At 44.2% G+C, this 25,601-nt stretch overlaps 1 protein-coding gene across 1 annotated transcript in view; it reads left to right on the top strand.

Moving 5' to 3' along the window:
* Nucleotides 1-3,748: 3,748 nt before the first annotated feature.
* BARX2 (BARX homeobox 2) overlaps nucleotides 3,749-25,601 on the top strand; it is a 91,943-nt gene continuing 70,090 nt past the window's right edge. The window contains exon 1 of the mRNA XM_061406433.1: nucleotides 3,749-4,023. Coding sequence (XP_061262417.1) covers nucleotides 3,837-4,023 — 187 coding nt within the window. The 5' untranslated portion in view covers nucleotides 3,749-3,836. The remainder of the gene's footprint in view (nucleotides 4,024-25,601) is intronic.

The following is a 25,601-nucleotide window of genomic DNA, read 5'->3' on the forward strand; positions in this document are numbered from 1 at the left end:
CCAGATGGGGGAGGGGAGCTGAGCTCCTGAAGCCTCCTGGGGGTGTGCATTATTATCCCCTTCCCTGCCTGCCTGACCAAGAATGGCTGGGTACAGACGGGTCTGTTTCTCTCCGTGTGTGTTCCTCCCGGTAGAAGGGCAGACACCGCTGGGGCACCGTCGTCACAGGAGGCTGGGAAGTGTCTGTGGGTCTCCAGCAGCTGGAAAAGGTTTGAGGCTCTTTGGCAGATGTTTGCTGTTCCAGCCACTTCATTAATGTTGGAAACTAAACCCCGGACTATTTCTGACCAAAGCCCCACTTTGTGATTGACAGCTGGGGTGTGCTTCCTTCTACCGAAGCCCTTTACAATCTGAGATCAGGAGAAGGGGAGTGAAAAGAGAGAGATGAGAGCAAAATGGGAGCTGGGCTAGATGCCATTGCTGAAAAATCAAAACTACAAAGGAAAGAGAGATGGATTTAAGGAGAAAGACAAATTCAGTACAACCAGTGAAGATTCTGAAGTCCCACCAAGTTCTCGAGTCTTACACACATTATACAATGATACAAACTTTCATGCATTAACTTATTCATGACATGTACTGAGAACCTACTATGTGCCAGGTGCTATGCTGGTCTTGGTGATATAAGATGAATTGTTCAGTGGGTGACACTAACACAGAGAAGACAGTAATTCGGTAAAGAAACCCCTAAGATAGGAACAGCAACCCCAGTCTTGAGAAGTGGGGGATATTTTTCCAGAGGAGGTGACATATGAGATGGGCCCTGAATTACTTTTTCAGGCAGAGAACGAGGGAGGGGATGGGGTGCCTTGGGCATTCTCATTGAAGGCAAGAGCTGTAAAATGGCATGGATCATGAAATGCCAACCTTGTGAAATAGATAGTATGATGGTCACGTACAAATGAAAAAACAGGCTTGTCTTTGATTATAAGTAACACAGAACTGCAGGCTCCAGACTCCAATATCCGGCATCCCTCTCCACTCTACTTGGAGACTTGTGCCCTCAGACCCCTTCTGAGATTTCTTGCGTCTGTGGTAGAAAATAGAAAAGACGGAAAGCCTAAGAATTATTACTTAATTTATTATGTAGCTATTTGAATACGCTGCAGATTTCCAATCGCAGGACCAGTTGCGGGAGAGTCTGGGCGAACGTTGTGCAGTGCTCGTGTGCACGCTGAGAGGAACGCGGGCTAGAGGGCGCGGAGGGCAGAGGCGAGGCCGGTTCCCCCGAGAACCGGCGGCTGGGGCTTTGGCGCAGTCCGGTCCCACGAGCCACCCGCAGCCGTCCGGGCGGCAGAGCGGCGATGCAGGAGCACAGGGAAGCGGCTTCAGATGCGTGTCTGAAGAGAGGGGGAGGGAGAGGACAAGAAGGAGCAAGGAAAGGAAGAGAGGAAAGAAAGAAAAAGAAATCAGGCTGGCAGATGGGGAGAAGGGGAAAAGCGGGAGTTCGATCGAGCAGAGGAGGCCCGAAGGCCTGGGAACAGTGGGGGAAGGAGAAATGGGCGCAAGCGGAGGAAAGGGACGGTGTTGGTGCAAGGGCCAGGAAGAGCCGGCGAGGGGAGGACCGGGCAAGAGGTGGAGGAAAAGACAGGGGCCAAAGGGCGCGCGCGTTCCGTGAAGGCCCAACAGAGGGTTCAAGTGGTTAACGCTCGATCCCTCGCCAGGGTCGCTGGGTGCGATGCAGAGGCCCACCCCACAGCACGCCGCGCCCTCCGCTCCCACCAAACAGTTTCTCGTCGCTGCAGACAACGCTGCACTTTCCAGCAGGAAATTTAGCTCCGCACCCAACAATGTCCTCTGCTTCAACGCCGTACCCCCTGGGACTGTCCCCAGCTCGTGGCGCAGCGTGTTCTGAAGGCGCCGGGCGGCGCTGCCCGGACTGAGCCCGGAGCATCCTCGGCCAGGCTTGGGGCAGAGGACAGGCCGCGGAACCCGCCACCACGGCCGGGGGCGCACCGGGGCCCAGCAGGGCGACCTCCAGGCCTTGCGGCGGGACGCGCGCCGCACCCGGACACATGGCCGCAGCTCCTGCGGGCCCTCGAGCTGTCTCTCCGGGGGAGAGAAGAATGAGCATAAGGAGATATGAGAATAAACGAAAATCGTACTAAATGCAGGGAAGGGGCGGAGGGGAGCCAGGGTGCACCCAAACACTTTGGGAATGAAGTTCCTCAAAGGCGCGTAGCGGGCCATGTCTAATGTAAGGCTATAATTCGGTTTATTACTACTTTTTTTCTAAGTGCCTCGTTATTAGTTCTCCAGGCGTGGCCCTTCCCTCGGAGTCGAACCACTCGCCCAGGCGCGCGCGTTCACTTGCTTTGCCGCGACTCCGGCTCCGGGACAAGCAGCTCCGCGGGGAGCCCGCCGCGATCGAGACCGCGAGATGTCACCAGCCCCAAACTCGGTCTCGGCGAAGGACATTCGCATCTGTAATTCTTAATACTCCTTACGGCCCCGCGCAAAACCATTTCCAGACTAAATCGCGAGGAACTGGCAGCACCAACAGTTTCTGCCGAGCGCGGGCGCGCGGGGAGGATGCCGGCAGCACTGTCAGTCCGGGTGCCTAGGCTGGGTGGGGTCCCCTTGCCCAACAATTTCAACTGAAAGCAAAACTTCGTTCAGCTACTAATTGGAGCAGACTCGGAAGTTAGGCACCCAGGAGGCAAAAGACAAAACATTTCATGAACGCGTGTCCTCGAGAGTCCCCGAACCCTGCGCGTTGCCAGGGACCTGGGGGAGGGACGCTGCGGTGCCCGAGTATTCGGCGCCAGGAGCCACCGCCGGGCCGGCTGCCCGAGGACCGGCCGCACCGGCAGTCACTCTCCGCTGGCCCTCCTGGAGACGAAAAAAGGTTTATAAACAGAGTTAAAGAATAAAAACACACACACACACACATGTTTTTACTGATTCCTCTTTTTTTTTTTTTTTTTTTTTAAAGTTTACTGGTGGGATAACGGACAGCGCTAGGGTCATTGATGGCTTGGGATCTCCGTGGAACCATTAAGTTCGCGATCCCAGCGCACACTCCGGGTGCTGGAGCGCGCGGGCTGGGCGCGGGCTGCGAGCCTAAGGAACGCGAGGGGATGCCGTAGTCCTCGGGAAACGGCCTCCGGAAGTCCAGGTGGAGAGGGAAGAAGGCAACCAGATGCTGGGGGTCGCCGATTCTGGGGTCCGCAGTCTCGGGAGCCACGGCGAGGTCTCCACTTCTTTCTAGTAACAGACCAGGAGGTGCCGGCCGGCTGGGTGCTGGCGATGGGAGCGGGACCGGGAGCGCAGCATGCCCAGAGCGTCGCGCTCGGCGGGGGCCGCGGCCAGCTGAGGCCTGGCCGGCAGGCGGGGGCGGCGCGCGCTCCCCTCACCGCGCGCACACACGGGCGCGCACACTGCACACACACCTGGAGCTCGTCCCGGGAAGGGGGTGGGGAGGAAAGCCAAAGCAAGTGTCTTAAAATAGGCAGGCAGAAGAGCGCTAGACGCTGAGAGGCGGGAGGAGGCGATCGCGAGCGGCAGGCACTAGGCGCGCAGGTCCGCGCCGGGTTGCACAGGAGGGCTGGGCGGGGTGGGCGCCGACGCCCCTCGGCGGCCAGCCCTCGGCGCAGCTCCGCACCCTGTCCCGCAGGAAGCGCGCGCTGATTGACAGCTGCGATGTCCCCAAAAGGCTCCGCGAAGATGCTGATCCGCGGGTGGGTCTAGACGCGCGGCCGGCGCGCCCGGTGCCGCCTCCCCTCCGCACGCCTTCTGAGCCCCGCCGCCTCCCGGCCGCGGAGGAGCCGGGCCGAGGCCCCCGCCGGCGTGCCAGCCCTACGGCCCCGGCTGGTGGGCGCTCGCCCGGGCTCACCATGCACTGCCACGCGGAGCTGAGGCTGAGCTCGCCCGGCCAACTCAAAGCAGCCAGGCGGCGCTACAAGACTTTCATGATCGACGAGATCCTCTCCAAGGAGACCTGCGATTACTTTGAGAAACTTTCCCTCTACTCCGTGTGCCCGTCGCTGGTCGTGCGACCCAAGCCTCTGCATTCCTGTACCGGTAAGACGGCCCGCGGGGGCGCAGTGGGGTGCGGCAGCTTTGGCACCAGGGTCGGGCGCTTGACCACCTCTGTTCTCGCACCCGAGGGCGAGAGGAAGGAACCCGGGAATTCTGGGCCCCTGCAAGGGAACTAGGCTTCTCCGCGGCTAGCATGGCAGAGGCCTCTGCAAGTTGGGGAAAGGCCCCGCAAGGTGTCGATGGCCAGGTTGGAAACGCAGTCACGGCAGCGCGCCCCCGAGAAACTGTGGCTCCGCAGCGCCCTGGGATCCGCCGGCAGGAGAACCTTCCTTCTTCCCAGCGCCGCTGTGGTTTTCCGGCAGAAAAGGCTTGTTTTCGGGCACAGAAGGCAACCCCCTGACCTGGTTCAGCGCCTAAATCACAGTTTCTCACCTGAGTTAACTCGTCCAACCCCCTCCTGTCTCCAGTGAGAATTTTACATGTAAATCAGTAGTATCCTGAGGTTCCCAGAAAAATCGTGAATCCGCTGAAGTTTGCTTTAAAGGATCGCCTTCTGGGAAAGTAGTATTTCTGGGGAAGAAGTGTGGCGTTGTGCGGCAAACACAACCCCCTGAGTTCTAAGCGAGTGAGAAACAATGCTCACAATAAAAACGGTCCTCAGGTCTGGTTTCCTTTCTCCATAAGAGCTAAGACCCTTGGGAAAGATAAAGAGCACTTAATAAATATATTTTAAAAGTCGTAGGTTTATATAGAAAATAAAACTTTACATTAAGAGAAGCTCCAAGTTTCATAGTACCCTGGTATTATAATTATAAAATCATTATAATTTGGATTTGGACTATCCAAACGTGGGTGTAGCAAAAAAAAATTTTTAATCAAAAAAACCTGTTGACTGTGCTTCAACTTAAGGTAAAAAGTTTAGTATTTTCAAACTGGAAGACCCTTTGAAGTTATGTTTGTTGCATGGGTGATATGAAATAAATGAATTTAATTGTACTAACATTGAAAAAGTAAAGGGAAGTGTTAGCAGTGGTTTTCAAAGACAATTTTGTAATGTTCGGGCCAACTGCTGGTACACAATGCTTGGAATACTACATTTTCTGGTGGCTCCATTGACAGGCTCTTTAGGGAAATCAGTAAATCAGTGTGTGAATAGATGAAGTTCTTTCACAACCAAGTTGTTGCTACATGTGTTTGGTAATAAATGAATATTCTATTCAGTTACTCCTTTGTAAAATACAATTTGTCTGTAAGGTGAAGTTAGGTCTGATAGCCCAGAGCAAGACTTGAAATACTGAATTTCAAAAGCCAAGAAATTTATGAAACAAGAAATGAAGAAGAAATTTTAGAAACAAGACAGATATGGTTGATGTTGATGTTTTTACTTTTGTGTGTCTGCTGTGCGTTAGCCCTGGGATGACTCGTCCACATAGATCTTGAATGAAGAGAGGAGGTAGGCTGAACCTTATTTTGAGTATGAAGAATCATTTCCTGAAAAAACTCAAATCCCTTAAAGGAAAAAGAGAGGATCTGTTTTAATCATAAATCTCCATGAACCCTGCAAAGACATTGCATACCTGGGGGTCCCTAGGACAAAGCAGAACAGCTTCTCCTAAGCACCTTGGCATAGGCTGATGCCTGCAAACTTTTTAGTGACTTTGTACCATGCGTTGACTGGAAGGCAGCTTTTCCTGGCTTTTAGCAGTCACAGAGTTGGATCATAGAAGAAATCATGCCATAAAAAGAGTAATAAATAGCCTCCAAAAACAATGATCCAGTCATCAGTCAAGGCTGAGTAAGTTCTATGTTTTATTGAACCTTGTGCGGGACATAAATCAGAGGAAAATACAGTGATTCATATGTACTTTTGTGAGTGTTAAGAGTGAATTGCACATATTTCACAAACTAAACGTTTTGCTCAGTCTTGTGCTCTTGAAGTTCTTTGATGGTTTGTTGGGAAGCATGGTTGTTGGCACTGACATTCTTTCCCTATCATTCCCACGCTTGATTTCTTTAGGTTGTTCTTTTGAAACGTGTGTTATGATTTTGCTCTAGTTGAGATTTAAAATATAGAAACTGGGATTGGCCAGTGGAATTAAACTCAAGAAAACTGGCTACAATAGTCCATCCTTTCAGATCATAAGCTTTCAGTGGGTTTACGATTACAGTTAAAGCCTTACATGTATTAGATCATGGGAATACCATTAACGACTTCTCAAAGGCTTTGCAAATACCACGCTTTGAAAGTTTTGCTTTTAACAGTAATATTCAGGTTCACAAATCTTAAGATTGGATGAACTTAATTTTTTTTTGAACTTAATTTTTATTAATTGAAAAAAACAGCAATAAGTTGCTGGCATCCATAATGAAACTATATATACATATATATATGTATATATAGGATAGAAATAAGTACCTTAGCACTTTGGTGGAACCAATGAATAAAATATTCAAATCAAGTGAAAGGCATAATTTGGAATTAAAGTTACTGAACTGTCTGATCCTTTGGTTTTGCTGTTTTAAGGTTTAAATAACTAAGAGAAATGAACTTTGTCAGATAAAATAATGAAAACTAAGATAGTAAAGTGACCACCCTCCACAATAAGTACATAAAATTGTAGAGAAAAAACTACAGTGTTTTAAAAGCCTCTACATAATTAAACAATCTGTGTTGTTTAGATTTAGCAATCCAAAAGTCAGTTTATGATACCGATCTCCTTAGGCAGAAGAGCATGTATTCAAGTAAACTGAGAAATGGAAACATTTTTCATCAGGCAGATAATCGCCTGACAGTAATTTATTATTAGATACTTTAACCTTGATGGACTACTCATCTTCAAAAAAACTTATTTGTTTGAACAGGTCTTTTCTTATTAAAATATAGTAATTTTAGTTTTAGGACACAATCTCTAAACGGATTTAAGTTTCCTAATGGATCTCTTACATCATATAATAGATATTGAGTGAAGCAATCCTTTTCTTAAAGCCAAAATAAAGGAATATTTGTCATTAAATTTAAAATGAAATAACTTAGAGTCTCCATTTGAAAAAAAATTGTTATTCCGACCATTGATGAATGTGGAACATGTTTAGAATTGAGTTTAGAACATGTTGTTCATATTTTAAAATCTGATAACAGTAATCTTTATTCAGAGGGGAACGATATTGTTGTTTAGAAGCCAGTGATGATCTCTCATAAATATTAGAATGTTGACAGTGATTGAAGCGCAATATGACTTGTAGTGTATGATATCATATTTAACTTTCTGGTGCCTTGTTTTATTTTTCTGGTTGTGATGACTGTTTCTTGGTGGGAGAGTTGCTTGAACTGGCTTCTCAGGACAGAACATTGCAGAGGTATCGTCACGGATCCTTTGGAAGAATCTCTTTCAGTTTGATCTTTAGAAATGGGCAGGGTTTCTAAATTTGAGGAGTGTTTGGAAAAAATGAGTAACTTGAATCACAAAAACGAGTTGTTACAATTTACCCTAAGAGTTTTCATATGAGGATACTGAGAAACCAATGCACTGTGCATAATTACATATAGCATTATAATTATTGAGATTTATAACCTAGAATTACCCTAGGTCTTGGACATGCACATTTAGGGGGAGCTGACTATGATATTTGAACATTTTACAACCCGTGACCGCTACATGATTTTTAGTGATCTTACTGAAACCTATAGTTTAATTCCTTTTCTCTTCTCTGGGTTCTGTTGACTGTCTCCGGGACCTCCAGTGGCCAGTCTTATAGAGCTGACTGGTGAGTTTTAGAGCTGGAAGGAAACATACCAATCACAGACCAAGCTTCCCAAGTAGACATACTTTTATTTTTTGCAAAGTCCCCAAACTCCCCTCCCATCCAGGCTGCCACAATATGGAGAAGAGTTTCATGTAATGTATGGCTGAGACCCTTCACTTCACCTGAAGCTATCACAACATTGTCTGTTAATTGATTATACCCAGTACAAAATTAAAAGTTAAAAAAAAAAGTGCTGTGGTCACATCAGCGACATATGACAGCTTAGACGTACTTTCAGCCCGCACCAAACACTGCTGCCTTTCATATTAGGGTACTCAGAACTCAGGAAGATTTTTCCAACTAATTTACACACCCGGGATAAATCCGCACAGTCACACCCAAGAGACAGTCAACCAGTCAATTAAAAGGGGCATGTGGGGAAGGGTGTTTATCTTAGGAGGTGGCTTTGAGAACATTTTATTCTTTGGTGGGTCTAAGAGAAACAAGTTCTTTTGGGTGGTGTCCTTGGGTTCATTTTTTTATCATAAAGATTGAGTGTCATCCTGGTTAAGAATGAAATGAGGTGTGGACATGTGTGATGACTTCTTTGGGACTTAGGGAGCTGGCCGCTGCTTCATGAGTTGGCTCCAGTGAGTCCCTAGATTGTAGCTCAGTTTTTTAAAATTAGAGCCCAAAACCCATTGGATATTGGGAGCCTGGCTCCTGGGCCCTGACATGTTGATGGAGAAATGCAAACTGTGGGTTTGGAAAATGATCTTTATCAACAGGCATTTGTATTTCTGCCAGAGGCAAATGGGCTTTTATTAGCAATTACTCATCTCTGTCTTTCCTGTTCCCATTCTCAGGGTAAATAAACTGAGGAATGCATGGGGTAGAGGACTCAGAGTCAGAATATATTTGGAGCGGAGCTCTTTTTGGATACTGAGTTTGGGATCCTCAGCTGTCGTCTCTTTCCTCTTTAAATTTTATAATGCCTCTGCAAAATAGAGAGGCTAAGGGGATTCCTTAGGAGTCAGTTTTAAGGAGTTTATTAGCAGTTTCTTCTCTGGTTCTGCTTTTTCTAATAGGAAATGGGAAAATGATTCCAAATTTAGCAAGTTAAAAATGCCTTTCCAAAAGTCTATAATCTTCAGTATCATTTAACTCAGTAATTTAATTCAACAAATATTTACACTTGGTTGGTGATGGCAGTCCCATTATTTTTAAGTTTATTTTAAGTCTTGACTAACAGTGGGGATATTTTAAACCTTTCTCTGAAGCACCTGTAGAGCCACTGCCTATTTTGTGGTCCTCTGTTCGGGCAATTTAGAATTGTGGACATTAAGGGCATAGTAACCCACTCCAGTATTCTTGCCTGGAGAATCTCATGGACAGGGGAGACTGGCAGGGTTGCAGAGAGTCAGAGATGACTGAACTTCATGACTGAAGCAACTGAGCATGCATGCATGACAATTAAATCCTTTTGCTTACCATCTGGAATTTTCTTTTTGAAGTCCACCTGAAGGGTATTATCAGCACCAAAATTGTCATATTAACCTCCTTAAATGCAACTCAACTGACACTGCATATATAATAAATCTTTTATGAAACCAGTTTCCTACAGTGTCAGTTGTACCTCTGGGTTGAAAATAGAAATTGTAATCCCAGCGTAGCCCGTATACAGTTGCTCGGCGGAAATCTAAATGAAAAGATTGTTACATTTTTACATCCAAGAAATCTATGTGGAAAGCAGTAAGGATGGTAAGATGTTGTTGAGATTGTAAAGAGAGATGAAAATGAAAGAAGAGACGGAATAGGGAAAAAAAAAAAGAGTAGGTTTCTTTGAAACTCTTGAAGCCACTTGATTCCACCTTGTATGTAGCACAGTGTCCTTCAGGATGACCGTAGGGGTGACACAAAGGTGGCTTCTAAGATTCTTCTGTCCCTGCGTGGAGAGGAAATGACCAACGCTGATTTTACTTAGACACCTCCCTGGGGTGTCTCCCTCAGGGGAGAGCCTGGCGCCAGTGCTCTGCCTGGCATTTAGGCCTCACGGTGCAGGACTGAGCCCGGGTGAACCCAGAGCATTTGTAGATGCTGTTTGCACTTTGTTTTGAGGTCAGAAGGAAGGGGTGGAAGTTAGGCAGGGCACGGACCAGAAGCGCCCTCCTTTGTAGGAGCCTGGGGACTTTGGTGTTGGAGCCTACAGGCTGCACTCACCACTCATCCATCCAGAGTGAAGACACTTTGGGTCCCCTGGCGACACCGTTGCTGACCTCTTAGCTGGAATATGATTAGAGGTCGTGGGGCTTTGGTTAGATGGATAGATAGAGGCCTCATTCTGCATTCTCTTGGGGAGTGTCAGTGTCCATTCTGGTCTTGAGACGGTGGAGTTTTTCTTATGGACCCCTGACTCTGCTAGATTCACCCCCTTCTAACCCAGAACTTGCCCAAACCAACAGGTGCTCTCTGGCCTGCTGCGAATCACTGGGCTGCAGGTCTTTTGGGAACAGTACGACAAAGAGGAGGAAGGAGAGAAAGAAAAATAGAGAACCTTTGGGTAGAGTCTTCCCATGTGAGGCAAAGGCCCTCCGTCCCACCTGGCATGCCTGCCTCCGTTTCAGCTGCTGTGATGTTGGAATGGTTGTTTCTCCTTCCGTAACACAGATAACGGGATTAGAACTGGCCTTAGGATTGATCAAGAATGGGGTTCAGACCAGGACCGTGTACCAACTTAGTGATATTAATAAAATCAGAAATACTCTTGGTCCAGGAGGAGAGCTGTTTGTTTTTCACCAGAAATGCCTTGCAAACCCTCAGAATTTAATTTATTTTTATTGCAGTTTAATAACAGTTAGAAAAAGAAATGTCTTGTTAAAATGAATGCTCTAAATAAAAACAAGGTTAATTTTCCATTACAGTGTCTAATTACTTATCATCACCAGGGCATTTTTATATGGCGATTTAACTTCTTGGAAGCAGAAACTTGGCACACATTTAGGGAAGAAAGCAATACACCCAGATAGATATCAGAAGAGGGTCTAATTATATTTGGGCTGGAGTTGACACTTACACATGATTGCTCTGCCGAAGGCAGGAGGAGGGTCACTGAGGAAAGTCTCTGGTTTCTTGAGTGCTGGTGGAAACTGAATCTGGAGGGAGAGATGAGGTGCCAGTCACCTGTTGAAGCTGATGTCAGGACTTCTTGATCGGCCTGGAGGTCAGCTGTAAACGCTCCCTGACTCCCCTGGCAGAGTTCATGAGGATGAATGTGGCCCTTCTCCAAGGAGAAGCCAAGATGCAACTGAGCAGAAGCCAACCTGGGAGGCTCTTGGCACAAAATTAAATATGTTAAGAGTCTGAGCAGAGAGGCTTACGTGATTCCTTTTTATTGCATCTCTCTAGCTCACCACCATACCCTTAGAAACATGTGCTTCTGGATAGCAGGGATAGATAAGTATTTTCACAGAGTGCTTGCCACTGAGGTGATGTCAGTGTACTTTTGGTCACTATTATAAAAAACACTTCTGTGTTTGATATGTGATAGGATGATTGTCTTTTTGCTGTTCTTATGTGAGGGACGTCATGGAGGCATCTCATGAAGTCAAGGCTGTGCTTCCATCCCAGGAACACCAACAGGTCTCTAGCACTGACTTACCTGCTGGCTTCTACCACCACCTGCCCCCCTCCCTTTTCATGCAGGTACTTGAAATTCAGGATCATGGTCCTTCTGCAGACAAGATCACAGTCGCTTGTGGATTGGAGGATGTGTCACTTTGATGTTTCGTTTAAGCTGTCTGGGAGAATCAGCACTGCACACGTTCCTCACAGAAACTTGTAAACAACAGAATCTTATTATGTTCTTGTATCTAGGGGAAGTCGGAGTAAGAGATGCTCAGAGTCCCCTTCCTGAGTCCTGCAACATTTATCCCAAAGGAGTTGTGAACTGGGGAGGAAGGCTACAAATGCATACTCTAAACCTCATTCTTCATCTTCATCACAATAATGGAATTAGTGACTTGTTTTGAGGCTCTATGTGTAACAGGCACTGGACTCAGTGCTTTTTGATCTGCTTCCGATTGTTCCTAAGAGATGTTATCTCTACTTTTCTGATAGGAGGCTGAGAAATTAAGTCACTTTCCCAAAGTCACAGAATATATAAACATCTCTTCCAGACCAATTAAGAAAAAAAATGCAAGTAGGACTTCCCTGGTGGCGCAGTGGATGAGAATCTGCCTACCAATGCAGATAGGGGACTGGGTTCAATCCCTGGTCTGGGAAGATCCCACATGCCAGAGAACAGCTAAGCCCATGTGCCATGACTACTGAAGCCCAAGCTCTAGAGCCCATGCTCCGCAACAAGAGAAGCCACTGCAATGAGAAGCGCTTGCCCAGCTAGAGAGTAGCCCCTGCTCGCTGCTACCAGAGAAAAGCCCACAAAAAGTAACAAAGACCCAGCTCAGCCCAAAATAAATTTAAAAAGACAGCTTAAAAAAAGGAAAAAATGCAAGTAGAAAAATTGGCAATTCATAGAAATGAAGATCTATGTCCAGTGAACATGAAAAGGACTTTCCTGGTAATCAAGAAAACACAAATGAAAAAGAGGTACCGTTTCATACCCATCGGACAAGCGAGCATGAAAGAGTCTGATGCTATCGCTAGATGAGAAGGGTGCAGAACAATAGGCACTCTCATCCCCTGATGGTGGAAGTGTTGTTTGGTACAATTACTTTGGAAGCCATGTGGCAGCACCTGAAACTGCACATATGCACAGAAGCCCTTGATCTGGCACTTCCACCTCTGTTTACGCCCTAGATCACTGCATGTGGGCAATGGGATGCTGGGAGAGGAATGTTCCTGTCTCTGTTGTTTATGCTAATGAAAAATCTCAAGCAGTTTAACTGCCTTCAGAGGAAAAAAATCATATGTATTGTATTCATGCAGTTAAATTCATGCAATAATGAAAATGAATGTGTGTGTGTGTGTGTATGTGTGTGTGTGTGTGTTTGCGTATGCTCACTTGTGTCCAGCTCTTTACAACGCCATGGACTGTGGCCCATCAGGCTCCTCTGTCCATGGAATTTTCCAGGCAAGAATACTGGAGTGGGTTGCCATTTCCTTCTCTGGGGTATCTTCCCGACCTAGGAATCGAAACCTCGTCTCCTGTCTCCTGCATTGCTGGGTGGATTCTTTCCTACTGTGCCACTAAGGAAACCCAAAAATGGATGACCCAGACCTAACTGTATGAAGATAGATAAGATTTAGAATTACAAGGCTGAGGAAGAACAAGCTGTACGTTGACACCATGTATATAATGCTGGAAAATGTGTAGACTGATACTGTTATATTGTTTAGGAAAGCAGGTGCATGGGATTGGGAGGGCTACACACAGATTTTTTATTTTCCTGTGTAGTAATTTATTTATTAAGGAAAAGAAAAGGCCTAGTGTCAGTATAGCCAGGCATAAATATTGGACAAAGTTGATCACGGGCACAAAAATGTTCCTTACATTATTTTGTGGACTTTTCTGCATGTTTGAAAATTTTTATAGTATAAACTTTGAAAATGATAGTACAGGAGACTCCACATATTCATACACCTCTTGGTCTTGGGGACTTCTGATGGTTTTCTTCATTGCTTTCTATCCTGAAACAGAAACTTTTAAATACAAGCTTCCTGTATTCATACTCACAGTAGGGAAAGAACTTTATAATTAGACCTGTGTGTGTGCTCACCCTGAAACAACCAAAGCAGCTTCTGAAATTGGGTTTTGGATCTCACTTACCTACCCTGGCTGGATGGGGATGTCATTTATCACCAAGATAACTGCTGTTCCCCCAAGTAATGCTTTGGCATCTGAATAAATGGGCTGAGTTGGGCTTGGAGGCAGGAGGGAATTGCTGATGAACTGTGTGTTTATTTTCCCTAAATACCCATCAGTGATCATGCAAGCAAGAGTCGTGAGGTTCTTTTCCCCTCTTTCTTAATGATGTTTCAAAATCCAAGTAAATTGCCTTTGATTGCATCCTGCTTTGCTGTTTATCTGCTCAAATGATATGCCACCCTTAGCTTTTGACCAGTGGTCATTGCTATTAACAGTTTAACTTAAAATTTGTCTAGGGACATTGGTGAATATCAAATAATCAAAAACTGTTTTAAAAAACATAGCTTCTTGTATATTTTTGAGATTAGTTTTTTGTCAGTTGCTTCATTTGCTATTATTTTCTCCCATTCTGAAGGCTGTCTTTTCACCTTGCTGATAGTTTCCTTTGATGTGCAGAAGCTTTTAAGGTTAATTAGGTCCCATTTGTTTATTTTTGCTTTTATTTCTGATATTCTGGGAGGTGGGTCATAGAGGATCCTGCTGTGATGTATGTCAGAGAGTGTTTTGCCTATGTTCTCCTCTAGGAGTTTTATAGTTTCTGGTCTTATGTTGAGATCTTTAATCCATTTTGAGTTTATTTTTGTGTATGGTGTTAGAAAGTATTCTAGTTTCATTCTTTTACAAGTGGTTGACCAGTTTTCCCAGCACCACTTGTTAAAGAGATTGTCTTTAATCCATTGTATATTCTTGCCTCCTTTGTCAAAGATAAGGTGTCCATATGTGCGTGGATTTATCTCTGGGCTTTCTATTTTGTTCCATTGATCTATATTTCTGTCTTTGTGCCAGTACCATACTGTCTTGATAACTGTGGCTTTGTAGTAGAGCCTGAAGTCAGGTAGGTTGATTCCTCCAGTTCCATTCTTCTTTCTCAAGATCTCTTTGGCTATTCGAGGTTTTTTGTATTTCCATACAAATTGTGAAATTATTTGTTCTAGCTCTGTGAAGACTACTGTTGGTAGCTTGATAGGGATTGCATTGAATCTATAGATTGCTTTGGGTAGTATACTCATTTTCACTATATTGATTCTTCCAATCCATGAACATGGTATATTTCTCCATCTATTAGTGTCCTCTTTGATTTCTTTCACCAGTGTTTTATAGTTTTCTATATATAGGTCTTTAGTTTCTTTAGGTAGATATATTCCTAAGTATTTTATTCTTTCCGTTGCAATGGTGAATGGAATTGTTTCCTTAATTTCTCTTTCTGTTTTCTCATTATTAGTGTATAGGAATGCAAGGGATTTCTGTGTGTTGATTTTATATCCTGCAACTTTACTATAGTCATTGATTAGTTCTAGTAATTTTCTGGTGGAGTCTTTAGGGTTTTCTATGTAGAGGATCATGTCATCTGCAAATAGTGAGAGTTTTACTTCTTCTTTTCCAATTTGCAACTCCTACAGCTCAACTACAGAAAAATAAATGACCCAATCAAAAAATGGGCCAAAGAACTAAATAGACATCTCTCCAAAGAAGACATACAGATGGCTAACAAACACATGAAAAGATGCTCAACATCACTCATTATCAGAGAAATGCAAATCAAGACCACTATGAGGTACCATTTCACACCAGTCAGAATGGCTGCGATCCAAAAGTCTACAAATAATAAATGTTGGAGAGGGTGTGGAGGAAAGGGAACCCTCTTACACTGTTGGTGGGAATGCAAACTAGTACAGCCACTATGGAGAACAGTGTGGAGATTCCTTAAAAAACTGGAAATAGAACTGCCTTATGATCCAGCAATCCCACTGCTGGGCATACACACTGAGGAAACCAGAAGGGAAAGAGACACGTGTACCCCAATGTTCATCACAGCACTGTTTATAATAGCCAGGACATGGAAGCAACCTAGATTTCCATCAGCAGATGAATGGATAAGAAAGCTGTGGTACATATACACAATGGAGTTTTACTCAGCCATTAAAAAGAATACATTTGAATCAGTTCTAATGAGGTGGATGAAACTGGAGCCTATTATACAGAGTGAAGTAAGCCAGAAGGAAAAACACCAATACAGTATACTAACGCATATATATGGAATTTAGAAGGATGATAACAATAACCCCGTGTACGAGACAGCAAGGGTGACGCTGATGTATGGAACAGTCTTATGGACTCTGTGGGAGAGGGAGAGGGTGGGAAGATTTGGGAGAATGGCATTGAAACATGTAAAGTATCATGTATGAAACGAGATGCCAGTCCAGGTTCAATGAACGATACTGGATGCTTGGGGCTAGTGCACTGGGACGACCCAGAGGGATGGTGTGGGGAGGGAGGAGGGAGGAGGGTTCAGGATGGGGAGCACATGTATACCTGTGGCGGATTCATTTTGATATTTGGCAAAACTAATACAATTATGTAAAGTTTAAAAATAAAATAAAATTAAAAAAAAAAACATAGCTTCTTAGCTGGGAAGAATCATGTGGATGTTGGCACATAAGCTGGTGAGTTCTCTTTATAGTCTATAACCATGATTTGATTTTAAAACTTTGATGTGTGGTGTCAGGGATTGTTAGGAAGGAATGAGAACTATTACCATGGTAATCACACAGAGAGCTGTCTGTTAGGGGTGATGGATGGTCGTATTGTGGTTTGGAGAGGTTAACCTGGACCACATTACTTTCCAGTGACAACTGTGATGGCAGGTGCTTTGTTCAGCCTCTCTTAACAGCCCACAAATTCTTCTTTTCTCTGCAGAATAGTTGCAATGTATAAATGTTGCTTTAAGGTACTGTGACAAAACCCTGACATTTTGGGAGCTCTATCTTTCTATGTCCCTTCAGAGGGAATGTACTCCTTGGTGTGAATGAAACAGTCTGTACAGTCAAGAGTTTGCCAAAGCATTTCTCCTTCCAAAACCACCCCTCTGTCCAAAGTAAGGTACAGAGTGCATGAGTGCTCAGTCATGTTTGACTCTTTGCAACCCCGTGGACTGTAGCTGGCCAGGCTCCTCTGTCCATGGGATTCTCCAGGCAATAATACTGGAGTGGGTTGCCATTTCCTCCTCCAGGAGATCTTCCAGCCCCAGGGATCATACCTGGGTTTCCCTACATATCCTCCATTGGCAGGCAGATTCTTTACCAACTGCACCAGCTGGGAAGCCTCTCTCCAAAATCCATATATAAATGGAGAAGCAAATAGATCAAAGCATCCAGAGCCCACATCTCATCCCTACCGTCCATAGCCAGGGTCGCTGTGCTGTCTTTGGTACTTGGCAGTGTGGCGAGGTCTGCAGGAATTAATGACCACATCTGGAGGGTGGTGGCCAAATTGCACATGACTGAAAGGCCGGTGGATCTAGCAGACCTGCTGCCAGTGGACAGACTTTCAGGGCTACAGGGGCGAGGCCTTGTGCATTTGATCTTATCTGTATGGAAGCACAGAATGGCTTCGGTGAGAAGAATAGATTGAAACTTCATTTTTGTCACACTCTGTCCCCTTCCTGGGTTTCTCTAGTGAAATCTTATTCCTTCAAGATGGACTTACCAGGCTTGAGGCTCTGAACGGAGTGAATACTATCGAGAAACACACTCTATGGGCTGTGTGCGGCTGTCCAAGGAAGATAAAATGCAAGTCTTGCTCCTGCTGCCCTGACTGCCCATTTACTGGCAGCAAATCTGACGGCTCCACCTTTGATCTTCTCTTTGGAACGACTTGGGAAAGGACGAGCAAGGATTTGGTGTATTTATGGTAACTTTGAACAAGTTTCACTGACAGAGGGGATATATCTCACTAAGGTTCCAACCCAAGTTCTTTCTTTGTCACCACTGAACATTTGATTGAAATAATTCGTAACTTTCCCCAGAGGAGATTTTTTTAGGGAGAGAATGTTGTTAATTTTGTTATCCCTGGATATCATGGCAACTCATTATTGCTCTTAGCATGTTAGACAGCTGTGTGTCTTGGAAGCATGCTCTCAATCCTCAGTTGGGAGGACGGCAGAAAGGAATGTCCTACTGGAGGGCTGGATTTTTTTTTTTTTTTTAACTGGGACATTGAGCCTGGGCAGTTAGCTGCATAAACAAAATGTGTTTCACTTTTCAGAGAACGGGAAAGTAAAAATAATAACAATTATAAATGGTAACTGTGAGCCATTTGTAGAGGAGCCAACGGTGCTCCTCTATACTGAGTAATTTAACCATAAGTGGATACTCTATAGGAAGTAGTTATGGTTATCACTGTTTTTCAGAGGAGGACAGTATTAGTAAAACTCAGAGAGGTGAAGAAAATCGTTAGACGATCCCGTGAGGAAGTGGCAGAGTTGAGACTGGAATTCAGGTCTGTCTCTTTCAATATCAAGTTCCATCCTGTGATAATATGTTGTTGTTGTTCAGTCACTAAGTCGTGTCTGCCTCTTTGAGACCCCATGGACTGCAGCATGCCAGGCTTGCCTGTTCTTCACTATTTCTTCACTATTGCTCGGTGATGCTATCTAACCATCTCATTGTCTGTCGCCCCCTTCCCCTTTTGCCTTCAATCTCTCTCAGCATCAGGGCCTTTTCCAATGAGTCTGCTCTTTGTATCAGGTGGCCAGCTTCAGCATCAGTCCTTCCAATGAATATTCAGGGTTGATTTCCTTTAGGACTGACCGCTTTGATCTCCTTGCAGTCCAAGGGATTCTCAAGAGTCTTCTCCAGCGCCACAATTCGAAAGCATCAGTTCTTTGGCACTCTGCCTTCTTTATGGTCCAACTCTCACATCCATACATGACTACTGGAAAAATCATAGCTTTGAATCTACAGACATTTGTCAGCATAATGATGTCTCTGCTTTTTAATATGCTGTCTAGGTGTGTCATAGCTTTCCTTCCAAGGAGCAAGCGTCTTTCAATTTCTTGGCTGCAGTCACCGTCTGCAGTGATTTTGGAGCCCAAGAAAATAAAACCCATCACCTTTTTTGAGATCATACAAAGGTGTGTCAATTAGGAGTCAAGTATATCTTCTTGCATGGAGGCACCATGCTCTGTGTAAGGAAAGGTCCAGTGAATGCCGGCTCCCTAAGGATTTATTTTGAATGTATTAACTCCTTTACACATGTATTATACAAATGTATTTATGATCATTTCACATGTTTCTGAACAATTCCAGATGAATCTTAAGCAGCAGTGCCTTCTTTGGAGGACGTGAGTGGTGGGCAGATTTTGGGCCTGCAGCCGTCTGGCTGGGTCACCCTGAACTCATGTCATTATTTCTGGACATTAGTGTTCCCTGCCCAGGGATCAAACTGACACCCCCTGCATCAAAAGTGCAGAGTCTTAACCACTGGACACCAGGGAAGCCCCTGGAAGCTTCTTCTTCTGGATAAAGCTTTTCTGTGGGAGTCCAGAGTACAATTCCCAGGCATGCCTGTGTTCATTCATTTATTCATTCTTGTGAACCAGAGAGAAAGTACTGAACGATGGAATGCTAGCCAATTGCCTTGAGAGTTAAGATTTTGAGTATTTTTTGTGAAATATTCATTATTAAGTTCAATGGGGAAAAAAAAAATCTGGGACTTCCCTGCTAGTCCAGTGGCATCTGCCTTGAAATGCAGGCCTGGTTTGATCCCTGGTTGGGGAACTAACATCCCACATGCCGAGGGGCAACTAAGCCTGGGCAGTATTACTGAGCCAAGAGAAATTCAAAGTGAGAGAAAAAAATCTGGCCATTTTTTTGGCATCGCTTAAAACAAAAGAATAAAAGATTAATTTCTTTCATATTTTATCCAGTCGGGTTGGGGTGAGTTCTGGGAATCTCCATTTTGAAAAAGAGATTGTAATGAAAAGTCAAGTTTGGGAATCACTGTAGTAGATGGTAGCTTAAGGATGAGATTGAGGTAATTTATATCCATGACTCAAATATATGAAGCTGTTGAGCAGAATGATCCTACTGGATGGATTTTGAGTCAGATGGTCCTGGATTTGTTTGTGTTTTATTATTGGTGTGACCTTAGGCAAGTCATTTAGTCTTTCTGACACTCAATTTCCTCATCTGTAAAAGGAAGATAGTAATAGCTACCTAATAGGGTTAGTCATATAGGTTAAATGAGATAATGTGTATAAAGCACTTAGCATTAGTTCCTGGCACGTAAGTACTTGGTAATTGATAGCTTCTATTACAACTAATTATCTTATAATAATAACCTCATCTTGGTTGGCTGAAGCACAGCCATTTAGAGAATGATTACTATTCCTGGTGAATGAAACTCAAGAAAAATTAAATATCCTTTAAAAACCACTTCACTCTAGGGCATTCTTGTGGGTTATGTCATTGTACTGGCTGCCTTGTAAGTCCTCTGCAACCTGGGTGGTCTGTGAGCTGTTGAAGTCTTCATGAGTAGGTATGTTTCATTCTCTCCACCATTCTGGTTTATAGTGTGAATTTAGAATTTTGTGAATTCATACATGAGTGGCACAAACAAGTCAAACACTACAGCATCACAAAATGTGCTTTGTTACTTTACTTTTTACAAGAATTGCTCGGGATTCATTTACCCCTAGGAAATATTTCATCATACATCTATGCATCTCAAGAACTGTTTTAGAAAAGTGGCAGAATTTCTCAGCATGTTTTTTTTTTTCCCTTTGAAGAATAGAGTTAGGAAAAGTCTTTTCTTTTGAAAGAGAATATGTGTTTTTATTTTCTTATCTCAAAGTACTAAGAGAAGGAAAGAAATGCAGTTGATATCTTTCTTTCTGATTGGTAGTGTGGAAAAAGGTGGCAGGTTGGGGGTAATCCTTGTCTTCCTATATTTTTGAATCTGTGATTCAGAGGGAGTTCTAAAGGAAACCCCTGTATTACAGCTTTCAGTTGCTCATGGGGGTCTTTTATGATTGCCTTCTGATCAGTAATGATGACCATTGTATAGAAGGGGCTCAATGCACAGGGTTTGCATGGATTTTTCCTGGAATTGTGTTTCTTAACTACTCACTGGTATCTTAGGAAGCCAAGTATCTGCCAATGAAACTAACTGGTGGATCCCCTTCATAGGGTGAGAAGATTCCCATGGGCTGAAGGAAGTTACAGTGACCAGGGCAGCAGCTCTGTCCAACTATTTATAGTGGCGGTTCCTGCAGACAGTTTCTAGTGACATCATCCAGGTTCAGAAGGGGTGGGGGCTGGCTGGAAGCAGGTGGGATAGGAAGGAGGAGGTGCCTTGGGTGGTATTAATTTGTGGAGAGAATGCCAAAGTGGTCCCTTAAGCTCCTCAGAACCCTTGTAGAAATAGGACTCAGTTGGAGATAAGGATCTTTCTCCCCTCTCTTTATGTTTACTTTTGAAGACCATTATTTTTTTATTTATTTGGCGTGCTGTGCCTTTCTTGTGGCATGTGGGATGTAGTTCCCCAACCAGGGATTGAACCTGTGCCCCCTGCTTTGGGAATGAGGAGTCTTAATCATTGGACGACCAGGGAAGTCCCTATTTTCATGATTTTTTTAAACCTTTTATTTTATATTGGAGGATAGCCGATCAACAATATTGTGATAGTTTCAGGTGGATAACAAAGAGATATGGATCTGTGGCAGCCTGTTGAGAATACTCTGTTCCCGGTGAATTTGGAGAAGCAGTGTTTCTACTCTGGTGGGAGGGGAGCAGGCAGGGATAGGTCGGGGGTGAGAAAGAATGAGGGGGGTGGGGAGAGAGGAGTCAGCGGAAGGCTTAAACAGGCTATTCTCCTGACGTGTGGATCGTTATGTGCTTGTTCAGCACTTGTTGTCCAGATTTGAAAATGAGAATGGGACATTTCATTTGGGAAATTGCCCTGTGAGTACGTGCTGCTTCTCAGAGGCGTAACTCAGAACTGACAGCAGCGATGACTTGGGGTTGGGCCAGGACTTGCTCAGCCACATAGGTTGCCTCATTATCATATATATTATGATAATATATATTAATGATGCATTAAAGAGTTTCACCATCCTGGGTCATGGAAGATACTATTATCCCATTAGGATGCAGTAATAGTGCTCTTGCAGTGCTCTGCAGGAGATGTGTGTACTCGAGATGAGCAGGCAACGGGGGCACAGAGTTCAAGGTGGAATTGCTCTCAGAAAGCCTCCCCTAGGACTTCCCTGGTGGTTGAGTGGCTAAGCCTCCACACTCCCAATCAGGAGGCTGGGGTTTGATCCCTGGTCAGGAAACTAGATTCCAAATGCAGAAACTAAGAGTTCACGTGCCGCAACTACAAGATCCTGCATGCTGCAACAAAGACCAAAGAGCCTGCGTGCCATAACTAAGACCCAATAAACATAAAATTTTTTAAAACAGAGAACCTCCTCTGGGGCCCCCTTTCTCTGGGTTCATTCTGGGTCGGCTCAGTGCTTCATTGCTTCTGCATTGATAAGACAGACCTGCCTCCCCGGTGTGTGGGCAAGAGTGGTTGATTAAGGATTATTAACTTAATGCCCTGAGAAGATCAAGGTGCAATGAACAAGCACAGTCTCCACGTGAGGGCAGCTGTTCAGTGTCAGGATCATTCTGCTTTTCCTAAATGGCTGGACCCCAGAGAGGCCAAACCTGGACCAACACCTGTCTTCCTGTTGTCATGAGCTCATGATGGCTTTTACACCTGTGCACAAAAGTCGGAAGAACAATATTCCATGACGTGTGAAAGTTATATCAGGTCCAGGTATCAGTGTCTATGAAGTTTTACTGGGGACAGCCATTCCCCTTTGTATACATACGGAGTCCTTTTGACAGAGAAAGTGTGGTCCACAGGATCTAAAATATTTACTATCCTGGCCCTTCGCGGGAAGAGTTTGCAGACCCTTGAATGAGACTGTTGGAAACAGGGTCCCTCGGCTGTGAAATGAAGTTGTTACCGATCCACATGTGGGATGTCCTTCTAGGCTACAGCCTGATGCCTCACACACCAGGCTTGTGTAGTCATCTTGAAATGTGTGGAGGCCAGAAAGTGGGAGCTTAGTGGGGAATTTTACACAGACTCTCTGAACTTGGGATCAGGCTCTTAGCTCTATGGAGACATTTCCATGCCTTTCTAGAAATAACACTAGATTATTTTCTGCACAGAGACAGGGGTCAAAAATACTTAGAGGAAAGTGGTTGGGATTCCACTGAACTGGGGAGACTTTTCTTTATAGTTCTAAAGAGGAAATCTTTAGATTTCCCAGAGGAAATATGAGAATGACGACTGATGAGAGGCTGGGAGCAGCAAAATTACTGGCCTTTTTCCGTTTGAGGTTTGGGTGACTTTTATATGCTTCTTCTGACTTTAATTTGTTGCCTGGCCCTTGAAGTAATAGTAATAATAATAAACATTGTGCAATCACAGTAGCACAACCCCACCTGGAAGGGTGTGTATCACTGGATGAAGTGCATAATTGCTGTGGTCCTTTCTGCTGTGGTTTCCACACACATCTGTGTGTGTCCATCGGAACCATCAGCTCACCAGGGTCAGGGCTGCCAGGCCTCTCTGGAGGGACCAAGCGTGATTCTCTCGGTGCCTTGTCCCATCCTTGTTTTGTCTGAGCACTTGAGTTCCAGTGAGGCTTCTGGGTTCCAAAGCAACTGTGAAGTGTTAGGGGAAGTGGGAGACTGAAATTAACCTGAGGAGGCGCTAACTTCCTATTTGTGTTGGGTTGTTCCAGCCACCAGCCTGAGAATCCTTTAGGTTTAACCCTTGCCACTGGGATGGAGTGGAGAGTGTGAGGGCAAGTGGAAGGCAGAGTAACTTCAGAGGAGAAAGTGGTTGATGTTGCAGGTAAAATTCTACCTGGAAGAGAAGTATGTGTGGGAGCACTTCATCAGACTTTCTTACACCAAATCAGAGGTGAAGTCACAAAGCAACAATAATAACAATAATAAACAAAAGAACTGTAAAAACAAATACGCATGATAGCAGACACTTACGTAATTGTTCCTATATACCAGGCACTGCTCTGATGACTTATGTGAATTAACTTATTTAATTCCTAATGCAATCATATGAGACTATTTTTTTTTCTTTTTTTTGGAAGTAAAGTTGAATTACAGCATTGTTTTAATTACTGCTGTACAGCAAAGTGATCAGTTATATGTATACTGTTTTTCATAGTCTTTTACATTATGGTTTATCAGAGGATATTGAATGTAATTTCCTGTGCAGACTAGTTCTCTTATAATCCCTGTTTCACTTGCAGCTGAGAAATGAAGCCTAGAATGTGGGAGAGGGTAGAATCAATGACTCTCCCTCCTAATTGCTATTTTCAGGCCTCATTGCATTTGAGACACTATTATTCTTCCTATTTAATAGTCGTGTCCGACCCTTGGGACCCCGTGGACTGTAGCCCACCAGGCTTCTCTATGCATGGGATTTTCTAGGTAAGAGTACTGAAGTGGGCTGCCATTTCCTTCTCCAGGGGATCTTCCCAACCTGGGGATAGATCCCTTGTCTCCTGCATCACAGGCAGATTCTACCAACTGAGCCACAGAGAAAGCACCTAATAGAGGAGGAAGCAGATAGAAAGAAGTAGGGAGATAGACCTCTTCTTGGGTGGGAGATTATGGGAGAGAAGAGGAGAGACAGCAGGATTCTAGGTTGTATAGAGATTGACTACATTAAGGGATAATCTCTGAGATCTATGATGCTAATATAGAAAGACAAAAACTCTACTCAAAAAATATGTGAGAAAAAAAAATATGTGAGGGAAGGCAGAGGAGAAATCAAAACCTGTCACGCATAGAGAACTGTGTTGCCTCATTTGGAGCTTAAACACCTGAAGAACTTATTTTCAAAAGCATGGTGCTGGGTACAAAGTAGGTCTTCAGCAATATTTAAATTTATTTTTCTTTTATTACAACCAATTTGACTTTCCCTTACCTAGTTCTTTATTTCTAGGCAATAAAAACACCCCTAGAGTGATGAGGACATGTTTTTTTTGCCCTCAAGGAGCAGTAAAGTTCTTACACAGCTGGAGCCCTAGAGAATGTCTGGATACCCAAATATGCCAGGTGTGCCAGTGATGGACGAAATTCACTATTTTATCCATTATGCTTCACTTCCTTAGGTATTGTTCCAGGGTGAGTACGATTTAAGTAAATTTCACCTGATTGTTGGATGCCAAGGTGGGAAAGGAGGGGTGGGATGGATTGGGAGATATATACACCACTATGGATAAAGTAGATAACTAATGAGAAGCTACACTACAGCACAAGGAGCTCTACTCAGTGCTCTGTGGCGCCCTAAATGGGAAGGAAATCCCAAAAGGGGGATATATGTGTGTGTATAACTGATTCACTTTACTGCACAGCAGAAAATAACACAACATTGTAAAGTGACTATACTCCAATAAAAACTTTAAATAAATAAATGTCACCTGATTATAAATATTGTTAATATAAATATCAGGTAGATAAAAATATTTATATAAGATATGTAGGATAGAAAAATAACAATACAGAGGGGTAGATGAGGGAGGGACTGCAAATTTGAGATTAACAGATGCAAATTAGTATATAGAGAATGGATAAACAAGGTCCTACTGTATAGCATAGGGAACTCTATTTAGTATTTTGTGGTAAACCATCATGGAAAAGAATATGAAAAAGAATATATATATATACACACACATAACTGAATCACTGTTGCACAGCATAAATTAATACAACATTTAAATCAACTACACTTCTATAAAAAAGAGTAATGGTGAATAGCTGTGTACCTGCCACTCGGTTTAAGACAAAGGGCATTTTGTCTCAGGCTGCCTATGCTCTGGCCTGACACTGTCCTCAGCGCTTTGTCCATTAAGGACCCCGTATCTCAGCTCGCTATGCACACCTTGTGGTTTTCTGCAGTCTTACCATGTATTTGATGGTTCAGCTAGTAAAGAACCAGCCTGCCAATTCAGGAGATGCAAGAGATGCAAGTTCGATTTCTGGATCTGGACAAAGTGAAAGTGAAGTCACTCAGTCGTGTCAGACTCTTTGCGACCCCATGGACTGTAGCCTACCAGGCTCCTCCGTCCATGGGATTTTCCAGGCAAGAGTACTGGAGTGGGTTGCCATTTCCTTCTCCAGGA

The sequence above is a fragment of the Bos javanicus genome, chromosome 29 (assembly GCF_032452875.1).
Source record: "Bos javanicus breed banteng chromosome 29, ARS-OSU_banteng_1.0, whole genome shotgun sequence".
NCBI classification, from domain to species: domain Eukaryota; kingdom Metazoa; phylum Chordata; class Mammalia; order Artiodactyla; family Bovidae; genus Bos; species Bos javanicus.